This window comes from Stegostoma tigrinum, chromosome 17, assembly GCF_030684315.1.
Source record: "Stegostoma tigrinum isolate sSteTig4 chromosome 17, sSteTig4.hap1, whole genome shotgun sequence".
Lineage (NCBI taxonomy): Eukaryota > Metazoa > Chordata > Chondrichthyes > Orectolobiformes > Stegostomatidae > Stegostoma > Stegostoma tigrinum.
Window position 1 is genome coordinate 33,316,317 of NC_081370.1, and position 20,195 is coordinate 33,336,511.

General features: G+C 38.2%; 1 protein-coding gene across 11 annotated transcripts in view; it reads right to left on the reverse strand.

Moving 5' to 3' along the window:
• Positions 1-1,455: 1,455 nt before the first annotated feature.
• The window catches only part of plekha7b (pleckstrin homology domain containing, family A member 7b), a 442,105-nt gene continuing 423,365 nt past the window's right edge, over positions 1,456-20,195 (reverse strand). For 4 of the 11 annotated variants that reach the window (XM_048545398.2, XM_059652062.1, XM_059652061.1 and 1 more), the window contains exons 24-28: positions 15,014-15,166; positions 11,690-11,823; positions 10,932-11,074; positions 6,692-6,779; positions 1,462-2,358 (exon numbers count right to left, since the gene is read on the reverse strand). In XM_048545398.2, the coding sequence (XP_048401355.2) occupies positions 6,697-6,779; positions 10,932-11,074; positions 11,690-11,823; positions 15,014-15,166 (513 nt within the window). In that variant the 3' untranslated portion in view covers positions 1,462-2,358; positions 6,692-6,696. Of the gene's footprint in view, positions 2,359-6,691; positions 6,780-10,931; positions 11,075-11,689; positions 11,824-15,013; positions 15,167-20,195 lie in introns of all 11 variants that reach the window. The other 7 variants (XM_048545394.2, XM_059652058.1, XM_048545392.2 and 4 more) reach the window with 7 other exon arrangements.

The following is a 20,195-nucleotide window of genomic DNA, read 5'->3' on the forward strand; positions in this document are numbered from 1 at the left end:
GCTTCCTGTCTCCAGAGTGTCCAATCCCTTAAAAATCTTATACGCCTCAATCAGATCCCCTCTCATCCTTCTAAACTCAAGTGTATACAAGCCCAGTCACTCCAATCTTTCAACATATAATAGTCCCACCATTCCCAGAATTGATCTCGTGAACCTACGCTGCACTCCCTCAATAGCAAGAATGTCCTTCCTCAAATTTGGAGACCAAAACGGCACACAATACTCCAGGTGTGGTCTCACATCGGCCCTGTACAGCTGCAGAAGGACCTCTTTGCTCCTATACTCAATTCCTCTTGTTATGTAGTCCAGCATGCTATTAGCTTTCTTCACTGCCTGCTGTACCTGCATGCTTGCTTTCATTAACTGATGTACAAGAACATCTAGATCTCGTTGTGCTTCCCCTTTACCTAACTTGACTCCATTGAGATAGTAATCTACCTTCCTGCTGTTGCCACCAAAGTGTATAACCGCACATTTATTCACATTAAACTGCATCTGCCATGCATCCGTCCACTCACCTAGCCTGTCCAAGTCACCCTGTATTCTCATAACATCCTCCTCAAATTTCACACTGCCACCCAACTTTGTGCCATCAGCAAATTTGCTAATATTACTTTTAATGCCTTTGTCTATATCATTAATATATATCATAAACAGCTGCGGTCCCAGCACTGAACCTTGTGGTACCCCACTGGTCACTGATAAACAGGTCGCTTTCGGAATGGCAGGCACTACTCTTCGCTTCCTGTCAGCCAGCCAATTTTCAATCCAACTCAGTATTTTGCCCCCAATACCATGTGCCCTAATTTTGTTCACCAATCTCCTAGGCAGGACTTTATCAAAGGCTTTCTGAAAGTCCAGGTACACTACATCTGCTGGTTCTCCCTTATCCATCTTCATAGATACATCCTCAAAAAACTCCAGAAGATTAGTCAAGCACGATTTCCCCTTCGTAAATCCACAAGAAGTCTCACCTTTTTACTTCAACTTCTCTCCAATGATTTTCTGTTTCCTTTAGTGCTCAATTTCCTGCCAACTTTTCATGAAGGGAGGAGCTTGTTCTGGTTTAAGGTAGCTGCTGGGGATTTCTGCACTGACCATTCGTTTTATACAATCCTGATTGTAAGTGAAGGTGGTTATTCAATTGTGCTCATATGTAGCCTTTTCCCTATAACTTCACCAATAGTGATCAAGATGAATGATATGTGTCTGAACCTTCTCAGTCTTCTCTTTATCCCAAAAGGACTGTCGCAATCTGTAATGCTGAATGCTAGCTTTCGTGAACACAGAATGGTGAGTTTGCCACTTTGTATGACTCAGTACGACAAGGAAGGTGGCATCTTTGCTATTTAACCGCAAAGTGAGTTCCCACTTCATAGAAAAAGAGGTCTTAGCCATCACTAAATCAAATGTATGCATACATTCAGGGTTATGAAAAGAGACACAGAATCCTGTTGAACTTTTGTTTAATATTTACAGAAATGCAACCTTTTCCCTTGCAAATTACAAAAGTGTGTCAATGCTCCATCACTATCTTCCAAAATATCTTTTCTCTCTGTGCTTCTTACTTTGCAAGAGTCCATGTGGAAATAACAATGAAATCCATTTGGTTTTGGCAATATAATTCATTCTGGCAGTGCTTGATTCAGACAAAATAAACTCACTTTAAAATTGATCCAAAAAGTGTAGGAATATGACATTTTTAATATCAGGTTCAAAAATAGATCAGTATTTTTACGTAAATTATGAGAACCACGAAATTGGTTCTTTTTCTTGTGAAGTATTTGTGGCCACCATTGGAATACATAATATTGCAGCTGAAAACAGGCTAATAAAATTAAACATACTTCACAACACTGCAAAATTGCTCTGAACAATTGCATGTTTTGTACAAATCTATTTTAATACATTCTGATTCTAAAATGCAGCAAAACAGCTTTTCATGGGATATGTATAAAGTGCAATACCATATATATGTTTTGTTTTAAAAAAGTTAATCTACTTCACACACTTGTGTGTTAAGAAAAAAAATTTAGTTTCCAATATCTGAGTCACCCAAACTTCCACCGTGAATGTTTCTGCATCCTTTAGGTTTTAGAAAAATAGTTTGCCTTTTAAATACTTAATCCAGTAAATTACTGTTTTTACAATCCTGTTTCATTGCTTACTAAAGAAAAATTGCCCTTGTTTGTTTTAGTACAAAAACAAGTTGATTAATTAGTTTCTGGCTGGTTAGTACAGGTTAACTGCAATGCAGCGTTGTTCTTCATCAGATCAGCTTTGTAGGTTTCTTGCAATTTTCTTTCCTTGTTCAATTCTTTGCTTCTGTTTATTATTCGTGTTCAGCCAGGGCTTTGGCTAGAATGTGGCGAACAAAACAAATCCTCAAGTTAGTTTGTCCTGTTCAATCAAGTAAAACAACATCCATTTTTCTATTACAAACACGGGAAAAGGAAACATCACTCTGTCCATCAAACTTGCCATCTTTTCACAGCTCAAAGCGTAAGTTATACGTTCCCACTAGCATGTGGCTCCATCAAACCCATCATTCCTTCTCTTCCTTTCAGCACTCTGAAGGAGATATTCCACCACGGCCAACATCCTCCCCAGAGTAGCATTTCATGTGAGTGCATGCCTACTCTATCATACTAGACTTCAAACAATTCTTCCTGATGAAACAATGACTGACTATTTATTTCAATTCAGTACTCTACATCCACTGCTCACAATGCACTCTATAGGGGAAAACCAGATTCAATCTAGTTACTGCTTCACGTTACAGCTGCACCTCCAATGCACCACCTAATCTTATGTCATGAAATCTCCCATTTTACATCCTTTCCCTTTTTGCCCTTTTTTCAATGCTGCCCAAGTACACTTGTTTGATAACGCTCAGATTTGTAATTTGTATAGGTCCGATGAAAGGTCATTGACCTGAAATACCAATTCTGTCTATCCGTTTACAGGTGCTTCTTAATCTGTTGAGCATTTCCAGAATTTTCTGTTTTTATGGCATAAAGGAGCTGGTCTTGTGTCTCCATCCATGTGGACAGAATCAAGCAGGAATTTAAAATGCCGGGCAGGATCTGATTCTGGGATTCCTGTATACAGTTCCTTTGACAGAGCAAGGGATAAAGGAATGGGATATGCACAAGCGTGGTAATTTCGAATGGAACAATGAGGAGATGGGCATTGGAGACCATATTTCTTCACTACTCTTTGCCCCAAACCCCTCTTTTCGATGGAGTCACACCTGATTTGGTTGGAAATGTAGTTCATGCACTTCAATGGAGTCATGAACTGTGGGAGACATCTGTGATGAAGTTGGGAACCTTCTGAAAGGTAAGTTTAAAAAGGTGCTGAACTATGCATTGCAAATGGCAATAGTTTGTGTTGATACGCTACATATGTTTTTAATAATGTTGCGGCTTTGTTTGGAAAACATGCATGACAGTGGATAACATATTGAGATTCAAAATCGAGTATCCCAAGTTAACTGGCTTCTCCATTTTCTTCCCACAGTCCAAAGGTATGCAGGTTAAATGGGTTGGAAATGCTAAATTACCCATTCTGTCTAGGGGTGTGTAAATTACGTGGATTAGCCATAAAAAAATTCTGGCTTACTGGGATAGGGTAGGGAGGTTGATCTGGATGAGTCCTCACTGACCCTCCAAAGTGCGTCCCAAAGGACTGAATGGCCTGCTTTCACATTATAGGGATTCTATGAATTGCTTCAGATTTCAACCAACTGACTTAACAGGCAGATCAGTTATCAACCTTAAGTTCTTCTGTTGTATATATTGTATTCGCAAGCAATGGAATCACAGTTTAAGAATCTGAAATTAATATAAAAATATAGCAGGTTAAACATTTTGGAAGGCATTCAAGCATTATTAATGGAAACATTTTGCGAAGTGCAACAATTATCATTTTGCTCTGGCTATTCAACTACACACTGCCTATTCTCTTAATTTAGATTAACAGGAAGTTAATGTGATTCACTTTTAGTGATAGGCAATTTTTTTTTCTTCTTAAAAAGAATTTTTGGTTATCATTTTTGAATCCTCTTAGGCTAATGTCTCAACTGACACCAAATTCTTTCAACAGCTGGCTAAAGACCTTTGTTCATTGTTTTACACCAGGATTTCCTTAAATAAAACCTAAATAAGTAGTTCCTAGTTTTAATTAAGAGAAATAGCTTACCCAAGTGTATGTACACGTCTATATGTAACTGTTAGGAAGTAATTTTGTTGCAATGCTGTTTTGTTCAATTGTCACCAGATGGCACTATTACAGAATTCCAACACAAAAATAACTATCGAGTGTACAAACATCAAATTGGAAATTCTCTCAGACCATCATCCTAGGTATCATTCAAAGAACTGTAACATGGCTGTGTTAAACTTCCCTTTTCATAGCAGTAATTAGGCATTCCTTTGTTGTTTGAAGAATTCAATTTGATTTCTGAGGACTTAGAGCCAGGGGTTTGGGAGAGGTTGGGAAGAGGAGGGACTCTTTCACTGTGTGGCCAATGTGCATTTTATCAAAGTTATTTACGAAGAATGTAACTAGGGGAGCAACACATGTTGCTGTCTGCCCGTGCAGAATCAGCTCAATTTTGCATAATACCAGGAAAGGGAACAAATATTCCTCATCATTAGCTTACTGAACAGAAAAAGTAATAGATATTTACTTTGATACTTTATGAAGCTTCTAATATATCAACTGAACCTAAATCAGAAACACATCAACATTCAACCTTATTGTAAAAATGACATCTGACTTCTAGAATCAAAGATGTTTACAGAAGTGGAGGGGGCCATTTGACCATCATATCCATTCCAGCTCCTGAAAGAGGAGCGAGCTTCTGCCACTTCTAATTTCAAGTTGGTGAAACACTTCATGCAGACGTTAGCTTAAATCTTCTGAACAGTGGCAATCACTGCCAGATTGCCATTCCTGTCCTACTAGTACCGAGTTTTGTGTTCCTTGCTGGAACTTTCCATCCTAGCTTGATCAGAAATGAAGAGCATATGTGAAATTCAACTGCTCCCTCATCAAACAGGCAGTCAGAGGAAGTCAAATCATATCCCATTTTTATGGCAGTAGTTGCCATATGCTGTTACTGTTTAAATATCGCACAGTTTGTGTACATCGTACTCTATCTAGTTCTGCTTCACAGTAAAAATCATTTTCAAAAGTAGTATCCGACAATTATTCATTACCCAATGACCAGCATTTCTTTGTTTAATGTTAACACTTCTTACCACATCTTCCCTAATACACCAGGCAACATACTATGTTTACCTCCCTTCCTCATGTCTGACAGTTTAAACCTAACCTCATGCCCAACAGTATTTACCTTCACTTCCTCGTTCACCCCGTGAAAATATTCAAGTCTGACCTTAACCAAAAAGTAGCCAGGATACCCAAAGGCAAGTCAGGATAGTAAGCACAGGACAAGGTGATCGTGGTGTGTGCAAATGACGTGACAAGCATTTCCATGCCAGTGGTGAACATAAAAGACATAGGCGCTAAATCTTGCTGTCGTTGGAATGTTTGGGCACTCCAGTTGAAATACAGTTTTGCTACTCAGCAAGTCTAACATGAAAGATGATATTGGGGGGGACGGTACTGTGGATCAGTGGTTAGCACTGCTGCCTCAAAGTGGCAGGCATCCACACTGAGCAGCTTGCATATTCTCCCCGTGTCTCTGTGGGTTTCCTGCAGGTACTCCAGTTTCCTCCCACAATCCAGAGACGTGCAGGCTGGGTGGATTAGCCCTGGGAAATGCAAGGTTACAAGGCTGGAGTAGGTGGATGGAATGAATGTGGACTCGATGGGCCAAATGGCTTGCTTCCACACTGTAGGAATTCAATGATTCTATGACCGAGGAGGACAGCATTTGGCTCATCGTGTGAATGCTATTTAACAAAGATGAGATTACATTAATCCAGTTCTTGAGGCTATGGCAACAAAAAAGTGAATACCTAAATACTAATGAAAACTACATAGATATGTAACAAGCAAGGTCAGTATAAACAGCCCAACCCTGGACATTTCCAGCTAATTCACAGAGCAATCCACAAAGGGTTAAACTAACTTGAGTAAATAGTGTGGATGGGCTTATGCAAGAACTTCCTCAGGGTTCCAACATGCAGCAGAAATACTAATTGACGGGAAGATCTCTCCACATAATCATAAAATTTGGCCCAACAACTTTTGAAATAAAATAAAATGCCCTAGATTTGCTTTCTCTTCCTTTCATTATATGAATATAAATAAATAGTAGGATCGTAACTCACATTTTGTGTTTGGTTTTGGTTATTATACCAGACAAAAAAAAACTGTCAAAAGTAAAAATGTTACATAGAGATTGATGTTGCTGCTCTTAAGCATATAGACTAGAAAAACAAATGAAAGAAGCAATTATGAACAACAGAAATATACATATCGTAACAGCTGACTGCAGCATTGATTATTCGATGTTCCCGGAAGAGGAAGCAAGAATCAGCTCGTGACATTATTTATATTATGTTACGATGTTCTACATTGCTCTTTTTGGCTTAATCTTAAAGAACACATTTTACTGAAGATGCTACTAGATTAGTATACAGTGTAAATTTGAGATTTTAAATCAACACAGACTAGTTAAAGTAGGAAAAAAGTTTAAAAATCTGTTAGTTCTTACTTTGTTTAGACAAATGTGTAGTGGAATCCATTGCTAAGAGGGGAATGAGGAGGGGAAGGTGCTGAAGACGAATGGACCTGCTGTTGAGCTGGAAGGGATCACATATAGAGAGACAAAGGCACAAATTGTTAAAGACAAGGGTTAACATCAAGACAGTGATAATTTTACAGTGTTAGCCAGCTTGTTTGTGATTTCAGTCTTAAATTTCATTGACTGTGATTTCGTAGCATGTTATTAATTCTCTTGATGATATTCTGCCCACATGCAATAATCACACAGCTGCAATCAGCATTTACGTAAAAGATACCTGCAAACGACCATGGTGTAATATTTTAGATTAAGATACCAAATGATAAGAACCACAATGAAACTCAAGAAATTCATATCTTCATCACAACTCTGTATTTTTCTGAACGTACTGATTCAGGTTGGATACAGTTCCACCAACACGAGTCAGACCCCAGTGTCAGACTCTATTGTAGACAGCAATTGTTGTGAGGCTGCTCAACCAAAAGAGCATCACACTTTAGAATCCACATTGCACTCTCATTGCTCATATGCACGTGCAGTTTCTTACATGTTTCCGATCAAGATCAAAATAATTTAGCATCAGATGTACTAAAATTGTTTCATAATTGAGCAGAATTAGCAGCTTAGTTTATTTTTGAATCCAAACCGCTTAAACTGACCAAAATTGGACATATTTTATTGTGAACGCTCAACGTAGCAGTTTGGAACAATGGGCGTGTTACTTTTCTGTGTTACTAATTCCAGTCTGGTACTCTGAAGAGGTGCCAAATAAAGACTGGGCTTCTGTTTGCAGTTGGTGGTCTGGAGAGGGAAGAGAAATCCTGGCTCTTTACCAAATACATGTCATGCACCTTCTGGAGACTGTAATTTGGCAGTGATCCAGAAAGAACCTACCTAATATTCCCACAACTTGTTTTCTTGGTATAAAAGTAACAAATTCCGATTTGAGAAGAAAACCCGGGCAGATTATTATTAATCAGCATGTTCAGATGTCCTCCAGCGTGGGTGGGATTTGCAGCTAGGGCTACAGGCAGTAGGGACATTATCAGTGCTATACAAGAGCCCTTCAATTATCAATAAGAATGGGCAATGCTTAGAGGAGCTCACAAGACCAAATTGGTAAAAAGAGATGAGCTGAACTAGCAAGTAATATCAGGTGCTTGGATATTTTATTAATTGTGAATTTTTTTCTACTCTCAATGACCTTTTTAACCAATTTTCCAAGAGATGTGATCAAAATTTAATTCCTGTATCTAGATTTTTCTTTTTACAAATAACAATATTTGTACCTACTGCAGAAGATTAAGATCAATATAAATAATGACAACTAGTTATATTCATTGATAACTAGTTAGAAAAGGTCATGGGGAAACAAATAGTAGGAAATAAGAGAAGTTACATAGACTGCTTGGAAGTTTGCCGATTCTGTCCTGGAGTCACTTTTACCTAGTGTGTTTAGCATTAAGGCCAGGTTTGAGATGGTTGCAGAAATACAAAGGTAATGTTGAAATCAGATTTTACAATACCTGATGGATTCGGTGTCAGATAGCAAGTGGAATATTTTGGTTAAAAGCTTTTAAAAATAGCTAATAACAAGAACTTGGCTTTGAATTGGATGAAAGCTGGAGGTGCAGAAGAGGATTGGCAGGATTTAGGTTCACAGTATGTTGAAAGCATCACCTCAAGCCACTGAGGTGGAATACCAAGTTATGGCAAGAGGCGTAGAATATTGAAGTTGATAGGTAACATGGAATCTACATATGGTCTTAGTTGGACTTGGTAAGTTTGGTTATTTGGGTTCCCTAAATGGAAAGAGCCTGAATCATTGACTTTCCTGCTTGTCGGATGCTGACTGACCTGCTGTATTTTTCCAGCGCTACATTTTTGGGCTTATCTTCCAGCAATCCTTACCCATTTCCAAGTCCCTAAGTAGGAACATTGCTGAAGCACTGTGATGGAAATATATTGTTCCTTGTGCCTGAATACTCTAGAGGGGATATTGATACAACACTAAATATAACAGATTTCAGACAGAGTGATGGGAAACCTTTGTTTTTATGGACCACCAAGAGGCTGCGAAATGCACAGAGAATTGCTGATCAAAGCAGAAGCCATGTCAATGTGGAGAATAGGTTGAAGATCTGATTGAAGAAAAATATTTAAGGAATAGAGAGGCACCTGCAGTCAGGACCACTGCTCAGGTAGAAGATAAAAATCAATACTGGCTGGTTGGGCTGAATGGCCTTTTTTATAAAAAATCATCCTGTTTTTGTGCTGTAACATTTTTTTCCTGCCTTTATAGGGTATAGAAGGCTATAGAATAGATTAAATAAAGGACGAAGGTAGTTCTACTTTATCACATTGCTACACCTAACTTCAAAGTAGACCACACTTGATTGTTTCACTTTGACATTTCCATTTTCTGCCATCCTCTGGCCTCCAAAATAAGTAATTTAGTGCCAGTAATCACAGCATTGTAAGCAATTTTGAGTTCATAACCTTGAATTATGAATGCTCCTACTCAGTTTAAACCTTGCAGGCAGAGAGACAGAACATTAATCTGTACCGAATTTGAAGCCAGAACACAAAGTAAAAGGCCTGCATTCTAACCAACTGCACATGTCATGATAGAGCTGTTTCTTTTTCCCCTGAAGTACTGGTGAACACTTTCCCCAGGGATGATTAAAACACTACATGACTGCCATAAATCAGAGTATAGAAATTAAATTGAGTTGTTTGCACTTTATATGGCAAGAGCAATGAACATGCAACTGCATTTTTCTCACATCGTTCTGGTAATATATAGTATTAGTGGAGCACTGAAGAGGAAATTAAAATGAGTGAATGTGTTACTTAGTTGGTCATAAAACTTCTGTTTCATTCCCCTGATCATTTCATAGCTAAATACATCAGTTGTTCTGGCACTTAGGCTTGATCTCTTTAAGCTAGTAGATCTCAGCTGGAACAGTAGCAAGATTTGTAACACGGCCTGAGCTAGATCTCGGGAAACCTGATTTGTTTGTTTGCCATGTTTCACAGCTATCCAGTGCTACTTGCTGGAAAGTAAGTAGACATAGATTTTGGTTGAAAAGAGTAAGACTTGGCTGAGAGGTCAAACAAGCTGCCTCTGTAAGCGCCCTTCAATGGAGAAAGGTTGTTTGGAGGTCTACTTCTACCTGCGGAACTACAGCCCAGTACTTGTCGCTATCTGCAATAAACCAAAAAAAGGATAAACTAAACTTCTGTCTGATGTCTTCCTTCCAGTGCTTGGGCAATGTCCTTAAACACAGTGAATCTATGCATTGTTTTGCAGTACAGTTTCACTCCAGCTATTTCTAGAAATAGGGAAACTGTTTAAACTTGGTACAGACTTGGCTAATGTCCGTCAGGGTCTGGTTTGAAACTGCCCACAGGGTTGATGCCAGTTATAGTCAGCCAGCTGTTAAAAGCCATTTCATCTCAATTGGGTTGGCTCTAACCCAATTTCTGGAGGTGACAGCACACCCGCTACATTTAAAACATTGCTTTGGAAATGAATTTACATTGACAGTTCCCCGAAACAAAGAGGTGTCTTTCTTAATAAGGATTTTAAAAGTGTTCAAAAGCCGGAAAATTTCCAAATAAAGAAAAAAGGGTCAACTCATTCAGAGAGATTCTGGTGCACCTATTTGTAACAGAACATCAAAATCAACTCACTTCCCCAAATTTTTATGATGCAACAAAAAGTTATACTTTTAAACAATAATCAGAATTGACACATCAGGAATAACTTTAATAGTCTAGTTAAGATAACTGAGCTACTATGAGAATTGCATACCTATAAGGATAGATAGTAATAATATTAACAATGTCTTTCGGGGCTCACTGCCAGAACAGTAACTCATGTCAATATATTGTTTCATATAAACTTGCACTACAAAATTTATGTTTTGTTCATGTTTTTAAAAAAAGTTCTGTGATTTGCATAGTCTCGTCGGACAACAATGACAAATGAATAGATTTCACTAACAGACTGTCAATCCAGTGGGTATATGAGATATATCAGTACTCTTTAGTTTCTAATTTCTGCCTCTATCAAGAGAAGAGAAAGCTTTACCTGTTCCTAAAGCCAACTTTCTCAATTATTAGCACACATTAAATCAGACTTTACACAAAAAAGTTCCATTCAAATGTATGACTCAAAGATGGAACTCGGAAGTATGGCATTTACCTGCCACTATTTTGCTGCGCTGGGAAGCCTCAGATGCTAACGCATAGGACATAGTGATGATACGTTCCCGTTCCTGCAACTGAGAGTCGAGATCAGAGGAGTTCTCATTTACGTAGTTAACTCCAGGTTGCACATTCTGGTAACTGATTCAGAACAAAAAAAACAACTTAATTCTTTATGACACAGAACATGGTAATTGCAGAACTTGTCAGCAGAGTTATTACAGATGCAGTAGATCCCTCTTTAATGACGACCAGAATGAAGCTACAATTCATTTTAACCTGATGTAATCCAAAGCACTTACCTGGGGAGAGGTTACATGGCAAACTGTGTGTCGAGAACGTTGCAGTAAAGTTACGAACAACACACGAAGCAAAGGTAGTGTTAATCTAGCCTCTTGAATAAGGGAATTATTACAAAATTAAAATAGGGCTGGAAGCACCTAGAATCCCGATTCCCTGTTGCACATTGTTCATTTGACTCTATTCAACGTACATTTTTACACTTTGCGTTACCCAAAATAGTTACAGAATAATATAGCACGTCTCAAAATCTGTGATTAGTTGCTATTTGGGAGGGAGAAAAATGTTTTGGGATATATTACTAAGAATATTGGATCCTATTAAGATCTAAAATTGTTTTGTAATACTCTGGATTAAAATATAGAGTGTATATTCTCTTAACATTTTAGCTTCACAAATACATTTTCAGAAAAAAACACACATTATACAAAAAAGATATGCAACTGAATAGAGTACCTCAATTTGGAAAGGATGTTTTTGATTTTTTGCACCTTGCGCTTCCTTGCCTCATATTCCTCATTGGTGAGCGGCTCCTCAGGCTCTAATTCTATGTAGCGTTCTGGAATTAGAACCATGTCTGGCTTTGACAACTGAAAAGAAATAGGGAACCAACATAGTAACACAAGAGATGGTGGCCTGGTGTACTTGGCTGGCATTGCCTTTGAGGCCTGTGTTTAAATTAGCTCAGCTGCTTGAAATAGTCTCCATCCTCTCCTGGTTGACAGAGATCTGGTACCCTGTGAGGTCCAGAGGGTCGACAAAGTTTGGTGTGGAAAATATTATATGGCAGCTGTTCCTCTTTCAGGTACATCACTCAATAGTTTGGTGCTAGCACAGTGGGTCCAAATTGGGAGAATGCCATTACCCTGCACTGAAACTCATCAACTCAACAAACAAATGATTCACAAACGAGTCAAATAAAACTGGGATACGATCAACAAACATTTTGCATAAGCACTGTGTTCATGCAAAGCTCCAGATGCAAATAACAAACAGTTAAGCACACCAAACAAGACATATGTATACATATACAAATTGAAGAGGAACCAAATTATGTGTTTTTTTTAAGAAACGGTTATTACAGGTGACAGTGACTGATAAGATTATGATCTGGATTCATTTCTCAATCCTCCACAAATGAAGATTTTTCAGAGGAAAAGTTAAAAAAATTCTTCAAAGTTGGGTAGAAAGCTATTTGTAGTTAATGCTCCTCGATCTCGAATTCTTGAATAAAATTGGGGAAGGTAAAATAAAAGACTAGAAACACATGTTTACGATGATGCACAGTTACAGTGAGCAATACCTTTCAAAAATCAAAAAATAAATATTTGAGAAGTCCAAAATTATGTGGGCTGAGTAGATTGACCATGCATGGTTTGAAAGAGTTCAAATGAGCTACATATAAGAACTTGAAACAAAAAGAGAGAAATTCTACTCTGGAAAAAAGGATTGGACTCGAAATGTTCATTCTGCTTTCTCACTACAGATGAAGCAGACCTGCTGAATTTCTTCAACAATTTGTTTTTGTTTCAGTTTTCCAGCATCTGCACTTTATTTTATTATACGATCACTATGGAGAAGCTTTGGTAAATATTCTTACGTCAACTTCAATATCTGAAATGCCAACTTTGGTACTGGAGCTGGGAAGGAATATGACACTTCACTGCACCCAATAAAAGGTGCCAGGATACTTATAACAGTGTGAAAGCACACATTTTTGAGTTTTATGACAGCTAGTTAACCTTTTGGATACAATGACTAAGTCATCTGTGCTACAGTGAACATTTAATGAAAATACGAAGTAAGATATTTATAACATTACCAGCACAGCTGGAGCCATGTGATTTGGCAATCTCTATTAAACATCTGACAAGTTTTCAAGATTTACTTTTTTTATTTGAGCAGCTAGTTCCAACTTGATTTGTTTTCAAACACGGCACTATCAGTCACACAGAATCATAAAATCCCTATCGTGTGGAAGCATGCCAGTTGGCCCACTGAATCCACACTGACCCTCCAAAGAGCATCCCATCCAGACCAATGCCCCTACCCCTATCTCTGTAACCCTGCAATTCCATTGCTAACACACCCAACCCACATATCCCTAGATACTATGGTCAAATTAATATGGCCAGTTCACCTAACCCACACATCTTTGGACTGAGACAGAAAACTGTAGCACCCAAAAGAAATTTATGCAGACACAGGGAGAATATGCAAACTCTACACAGGCTGTCACCCAAGGATGGAATTGAACCCGGGTCCCTGGTGCTGTGGGACAGCAATGCGAACCACTCAGCCATTTTGCAGCATGATTTCTCTCATGAGAATTATTATTTAGGTGATACATTTGTTGACCCAGCACTAAACAGTTCTCAAAAAACTCAGTTTTAGTCTGGAGGTGAGTACAGTGCAGAGATGGGATCCATTGGGGCATTATAGGGCTGTTGTGTGGTTCAGAAATCTAAAAGAACGGATTTGTAGAATGTGTTACAGAATTTAAAGTGGAGGCATTTTATTTGGAAAACCTGAAATCTACAAAATCAGGAATAGCGGGACTAAGATGGATCACAGATGAGTGAGGAGTCAGGATCTGATCAAAGGGGTGGGGAGGTACCTTTGGGGAGGACACTTAGGTCAGCTGTTGGACAGAAAAAAAATGACAGCAGTGTAACAATACTCAACAATACTACTGGAAGTCAGAGATAAGGAGCAGAGAGATTAGAAGGGTGTGGATGGGAATGGGATGTAAGGACACTAACTTACTGGGTCACTTGCTGGGCGTGAAGGAAATATTCCTGTTCCCCTTGATCTAAAAGCAGTACCTGAATACCTTAGGCATCTTGTCCATCTTATTTCCATTAGCTGCCAGATTTTCGAACAGGCTCAGACTACCTAGCCATACAGTTTCAATACTTAAATGAGCTTGTGACCATATTGGTTTCCCTCCCCACACCTTGCCTCAGTTAAAACAAAGTGGAAGAGTTCATGGGAGATTGGATTCCTTTTTGGGAATTCTTGCTCAATCTGATAGGACACCATCTTACCTGTTTTTGAGAGTTAACATCCAGTTTCAGGTTATTATTCCCTCAAACACGAACGTAATTAATTACACCTCAACAGGAAACAGCATGTCTGACTTAAGTCAGACATGTGCTAACTGAAACCAATTAACTTTGGTATTAAGCGTTTATTACATAGAACAGTAATTCTTTGGGCAAATCCAATATATAATGTGCTAATTAGCCTCATTTATGATCCCTAACCGATTGTTTCTTTTGGTTCTGCTCGCTTTATGTTAACTGGAACAACTATACGCCATTCCAACACATCTTTGTAAACACTACTTCTGAAAGCCAAGCTTTTAGTTTAGTGTAAGAATTTACATAAGGTGTCAGTCACTGCACTCATGCTTCGACGTCAGGAGGTCATGGTTTCAAGTCCTACTCCAGTCATTTCGGCTAAGTGAATCCATGGCGAAGCATCATTGCAGTAAAGAGGGACCAGTTTTCCTATTTCAGCACAGCCTGGTGATATTATTTTCTCCAGTGTACTAATCAGCACATCTTTCAACAACCAGACTGTTTAGTTGTTTAATGCCTCCCTGTGGGTTCCTGCTGTGTGCAAATTGGCTTCTGTTGTAGCAGTGTTTAAACCTCAAAAGTAATTAATTGACTGTGTAGTGCTTTAGGATGTCCCGAGGCTGTACAAGGTGCTTTAAAAGATGCAAGTTCTTCCTTTACAAGTAGGTAATTGGCAGTAATGCACTAATATTATCACCTCTTTGCTGAGGTCCAGATCATAGTCTAGTGGTTCCACGTCAGCTTCCACCACCGGTACTGACTGCTTTATAAACCCATCTTGAAGATTGTGGTGCTCTCCTTTCACTGCTTTTTCCAATAACTGCAAATCAAATTCTTGTTCACGTTTCCACTAAAGAGGAAAGACAAATAATTGTAATCTGTTAACACATCATTGCAACACTTACTTGGCATCAGAAGTTGATATCTCTGGGTTAAAAATACATGCATAAATGGTTGTGAAGGAGCCTGTTTCAACAAAGAGGCACTTTTATATTGATTCTCATTGAAAAGTATTTCTAGCTATATGTAATCCTGTTCCGCACCATTGATTTACTTCAGAAGAATACAGTGTAGATCAGATCAATTTGACTGTGTTTCTGTGTATGTACATAATAGATTTCCTGACCTGACAAGGCCCAGCTTTTAGTAATGCTGAAACAATTTTCTCAGGTCTAATATGAAAATACTATAGGATTATTCTAAAGCTGACATGTCATATAGTCAAAATAAACTGGATGAATTCCTTCTACACTGTAAACTTCCATGGAGTTGTATAGGAATAGCATTGGTGACAAAAATATTGTTTGTGAGTGCGCAAATACTTGATACAACTTAACCTGAATATGGTCAAAGTAAAAATTCCAGTGAAATCAGCCTTCCCTTTTATGAATATTCAAGTCAAATATCAGAATTGGTGTCACTCTTGAAAGATATAATGTCAACCATTTATGACAGGCATAAGAGGAAGCGATTACTTTGGTTATGAATATACCACTTATTTCATTAAAATATCCATCTCAGCTACGAAAACTGGACACATCTATCCTAAACTAGAAAGGGGGGGGAAAAAAAAGTCAAGCAGCATCTTTAATCAAATCACTAAACAGGACCAATACTATGAAGTACATAGGACAGGGTTGGTTAGGTTGTAATGCTTTCTACAGTTAAACAATCTGTCACTGTTGGCTGCAGAAATACACACATGAAAGACCACTTTGATGATCTTCCCAGTGTCTTTAAAGCTGCAGTTTGACATGGGTCATTACATTCATTCAAATGAAAAACCCTGAAGGAAAGAAGTTTTCTGAATGATGATTTGTTAAATGAACTAAATCATTCAGTATACTTGAAATTATGCAAAATTGTAGACATAAACCTGTCAGCTGCATGCTGTTAAGTCTTCAGGTGCAGATGGACTTCATCCTACCACCTTTAAAGAACCACTAATGAGGGAGTAGATGTATCAGTATTAATTCTCTAAAACTCCATCGTTTCATTAAAAATTCAATCAGACCAGAAACTAGCAAGTATGACTCGTCTATTTATTGAGACAGAGAAAAAAAAATGTAGGCCAGCTTTAGTATGCCTATCATGGGGAAGGCATTAGAATCAATCATCAAACAAATCATAGCTGTGCACTTGGCAAAAATTGAAGGCAAATTAGGAATAATCAGCATAGTTTCAAAGGGAAATCATATTTAACCAACACGCTGGTGTTGTCATAAGGATTATGCTGCATTGTGGATAAAGGGGAGCTTATAAACATACTATACATGGATTTCTAGAAGGCATTTAATCAGGTTCCATATCAAAGGCTATTACAGAAAATAAAATCTTGGTACAGGAGGCAACATACTAACATCAATAGTGGATTGTCTGGCTGGCAGAAAACTGATAGCATGCCTAAAGGGGTCTTTGTCTAATGAGTAAGATTTGGCAATTAGTGTTCTGCAGGAGTCTGCGTTCAGCTTTTTAAAATTTACAACAGTAACCAAGATCAGGGGAGTGAAGGCATAGTGGCTAAATTTGCAAACAATACTAAGATAGATAGGGGAATACGCTGTGAAGGAGATGCAAGAATGGGTTGGACACGCTGTGCTTATTTCTACAGAGATTAGAAGAGTGGGGCGGGGTGACTCAATTGAAGCCGACGTGATCCTGACTGGTCTTATGAGTTGGAGTGGAAAGGATGTTTTTCTTCTGGGCAAGCCTAGAACTAAGGGTCATAGTTTTAAAATTTGCAAATGTCCTTTTAGGGCAGAGGTAAAGAGAAATACTTCACAGAAGATTCGGAGATTTTAGAAGTTGCTGTCTCAGAAGGTGGTAGGGGGGACTGTTATTAAATATTTTTAAAGTCGGGGTTGATGTATCTTATTAGGCAATAGAACCAAAAGCTATCAGGAGTTAATGGGAACCGGGAATGCAAAACACAAACATATCATCTGTAGCCCTGTCAAATAGCAGAGAATTCTTGGTGGGCTGAAAAGTCTACCTTTGCTTCTATTTCATATGTTTGTAAAATCAATGTGTTGTTCTTGAAATCAACTAATGGTAATGCTCGCTCTGTAATACAATGTCCAAAAAAAACTGTTAGAAGATATCTAAATAACACAAATGGCAGTCTACAAACTTTGGAACACATCCAAACAAGGCTGACAATCTAGGAAAAATCTGACGGTTTAAGAAATAAAAGCAAAATACTGTGCAGTAGTGCAAATCTGAAATAAGAATAAGTGTTGGCAAAACTCAACACAATGGACAAGATGTGCAGTGAAACTGGTATCAGGTTGATGATCTTTCATCAAAACTGAACAGAAATAGAGGTGTAAGAATTTTTTAAACCAGTGGTATCGTAAGGAGGCAACGTGACCAAAAGTCTGTGGTAGCATGTAGTCAGAGGAGATTTAACAATAAAAAAATTACATGATGCAACATCCATTAAATAGTAGTTGATAAAGGAGAAGAAACAAGGGTTACGTCAAAGGAGTGCCAAGTTAAAAGACAGGATGCAGTTTCTCAAGCTTGCATTGAGCTTCACTGGAGCAGAGCTGCAGGCCACAGACAATAGGGTCAGCATATGGAAGAAATGTGGAGATTCAGATGGTAAGCAAACTGCCAAGCGTATGGACTGAATGGGAATGTTCTGCAAACTGATTACCCAATTTGAGTTTGATCGCACCAATGCAGACGCATAATAAGCAGTGAATGCAATGTTTTAAATTGAAATGAACAACAAGTGAATCAGTGCTTCACAAGGGGAGCAGTGTTTGGGGCCTTGGACAGTGAGGAGAGTGGATGAAAGATCATGTGTTGCAGCTCCTATGCATGGGCAGAAGAGCGTCTTAGGGATTTTTTTTCCATTATTTAATACTCTCCTGGTTTTCAGCACCTCCTTTGTTCTTCCTGCCTCTCTCCAACTCCACTTCTCCTAAAAGTCCTTGTAGTTTTATCCTTCTTCTGTTCTGATGAAACTAAAACATTGTCCTAAACTCTTAACTCTGCTCTGAGCTTCTCCAGCACTTTTTGTTTGTGTTTTAGCTTAAGAAATAAAATCTGCAAATAAAATGTAACATGTATTCAGCCATTGCTTCAAGGTTCTGTATTAAGTTACATTTCTGTAGCTTGCATTTCAGGATTTTTACTGGTATTTTATGGTCATGTTAATTTTGCTTCTCATTCATGTTGCTTTTTAGAGAAATCTACAAGAATAAAGATGGAAAATGGCTGAAATTTTATTTCTCACTTGTGTACAGTCTTGAAAACAGCTTAGGAAGTAAAATTCTCAATTACATGGAAGATGTTAATAAGTTAGTGAGCACAGTCTAAGAGACACAAAGCCATCAGTAAGCCAGAAATGGTCAGCGCTGTGAAGTCTGGCCTATGAAATCTTACTTCCTACATCTTCAACAGCATTTACCAGAAGAGAAAAACCCCATGCAAGGTTGTCAAGATTTTCAATACAAAATCAATGAGTTACATGCTTTAAAGTGCCGCATTCCCAAATGTAAAACTGTGGAGGGTAGCACGCATTTGGCGAGAGTGGCCGTATTAAGATGGTGCAGGTTTGAAAGCAGCCTTTTCACCTTGGGTTGTGAACATACCAGATTGAATAGATAACGTTACTGAAGAAAACTGACAGGCAGAAACAGCATTTAAAAGCAACATCATCAGATGCCGCAAACCACCCCACATCTTGCTTTTCAATTGGTACTTGTGCTTAACTCAGTCTGCTTTTGCCAGACAAGCTTCTGTACAAACCCTAGAGGGACTGGTGGTGCGTTCAGGTCAGCGTTTGTAGCCTGTGCTATTCAGATGCTGTAAAACTCAACAGAGTAGCAGACGGGAGAAATGATATCTGACAACAGAATCAAGCCAGCAGTGCATTTTATGAATCCACACAGTAGATAACAATGGCTAAAGTGATCCATAAACACTAAGTGCAATGTTAGAAAGATATTTCTCATGATTATTTTGAAGATAAGCTTTAAAACAAACTCTCCTCTGTGCTATTCTCTGAAATTTCTTCTGCAAATTTCTTTCCCTGTCTCTTGCCTTGTACAGAATGCTCCTTAAAACAACCTCATTTAGCAAGTATGTCCTAATGTTTGAACCTGTTCCATTTCTTTCTTGAGTTTTGTCTTTTTTTCACTTTTTGACTCCGTTGGAATGCCTTTAAATGTTATTATGTTCAAGTGTATAATGTTACTACATACTTTATAAATGAAAGTTTTTGTTGATCAACAAGATTATATTTCTGATGCAAGAGATGCAAGCGGGTCTACATCACCGGACACCCCACACCACCCTCTTGAATTCAGTCTTAATTGTGTGCAGTGAATTTGTTCAACTTTTTACAACACATTGAATAAAGAACATCTTTAACTAGATTTTCAATGAATGTTTCATTTTTCATTCCTTGTTACTATCCTTGGAACAGGATTTGTGAGCAGAAAGTTTGCTCCTGTCTGGGCTGAAGATCTCTCGTAAAGCATATGCCCACAAAAGATCTAATCTGTGCTGTAAAACCATCCAGAACAAGTTAAGAATCTTGGTTTGTAAAACGTAGAACAAGTCCAAAACTGACAAAGCTTATGTTTGGCAATTATGTGTCTCTGAAATGCTGACAAGTTTATTCCAGTTTTCATATCCTATAAAGTTGTACATAGACTTTAAATAAAACTGTCCTTTTTAAATAAAGTAGGCCTGTGTGTCTGTTTATTCTATGCAGTGACTTTGACTAAATCATACATTTTGTCAGTTAAACGTCAGTTTTGTGATGTACATGGCAGGCTCTCTCACTGATCACTCACCTCATTTTACCAATCTTGCCCTCAAATTATTTACCTCATCCCTCTGGCACGTCTTTTACTCAATTCCAT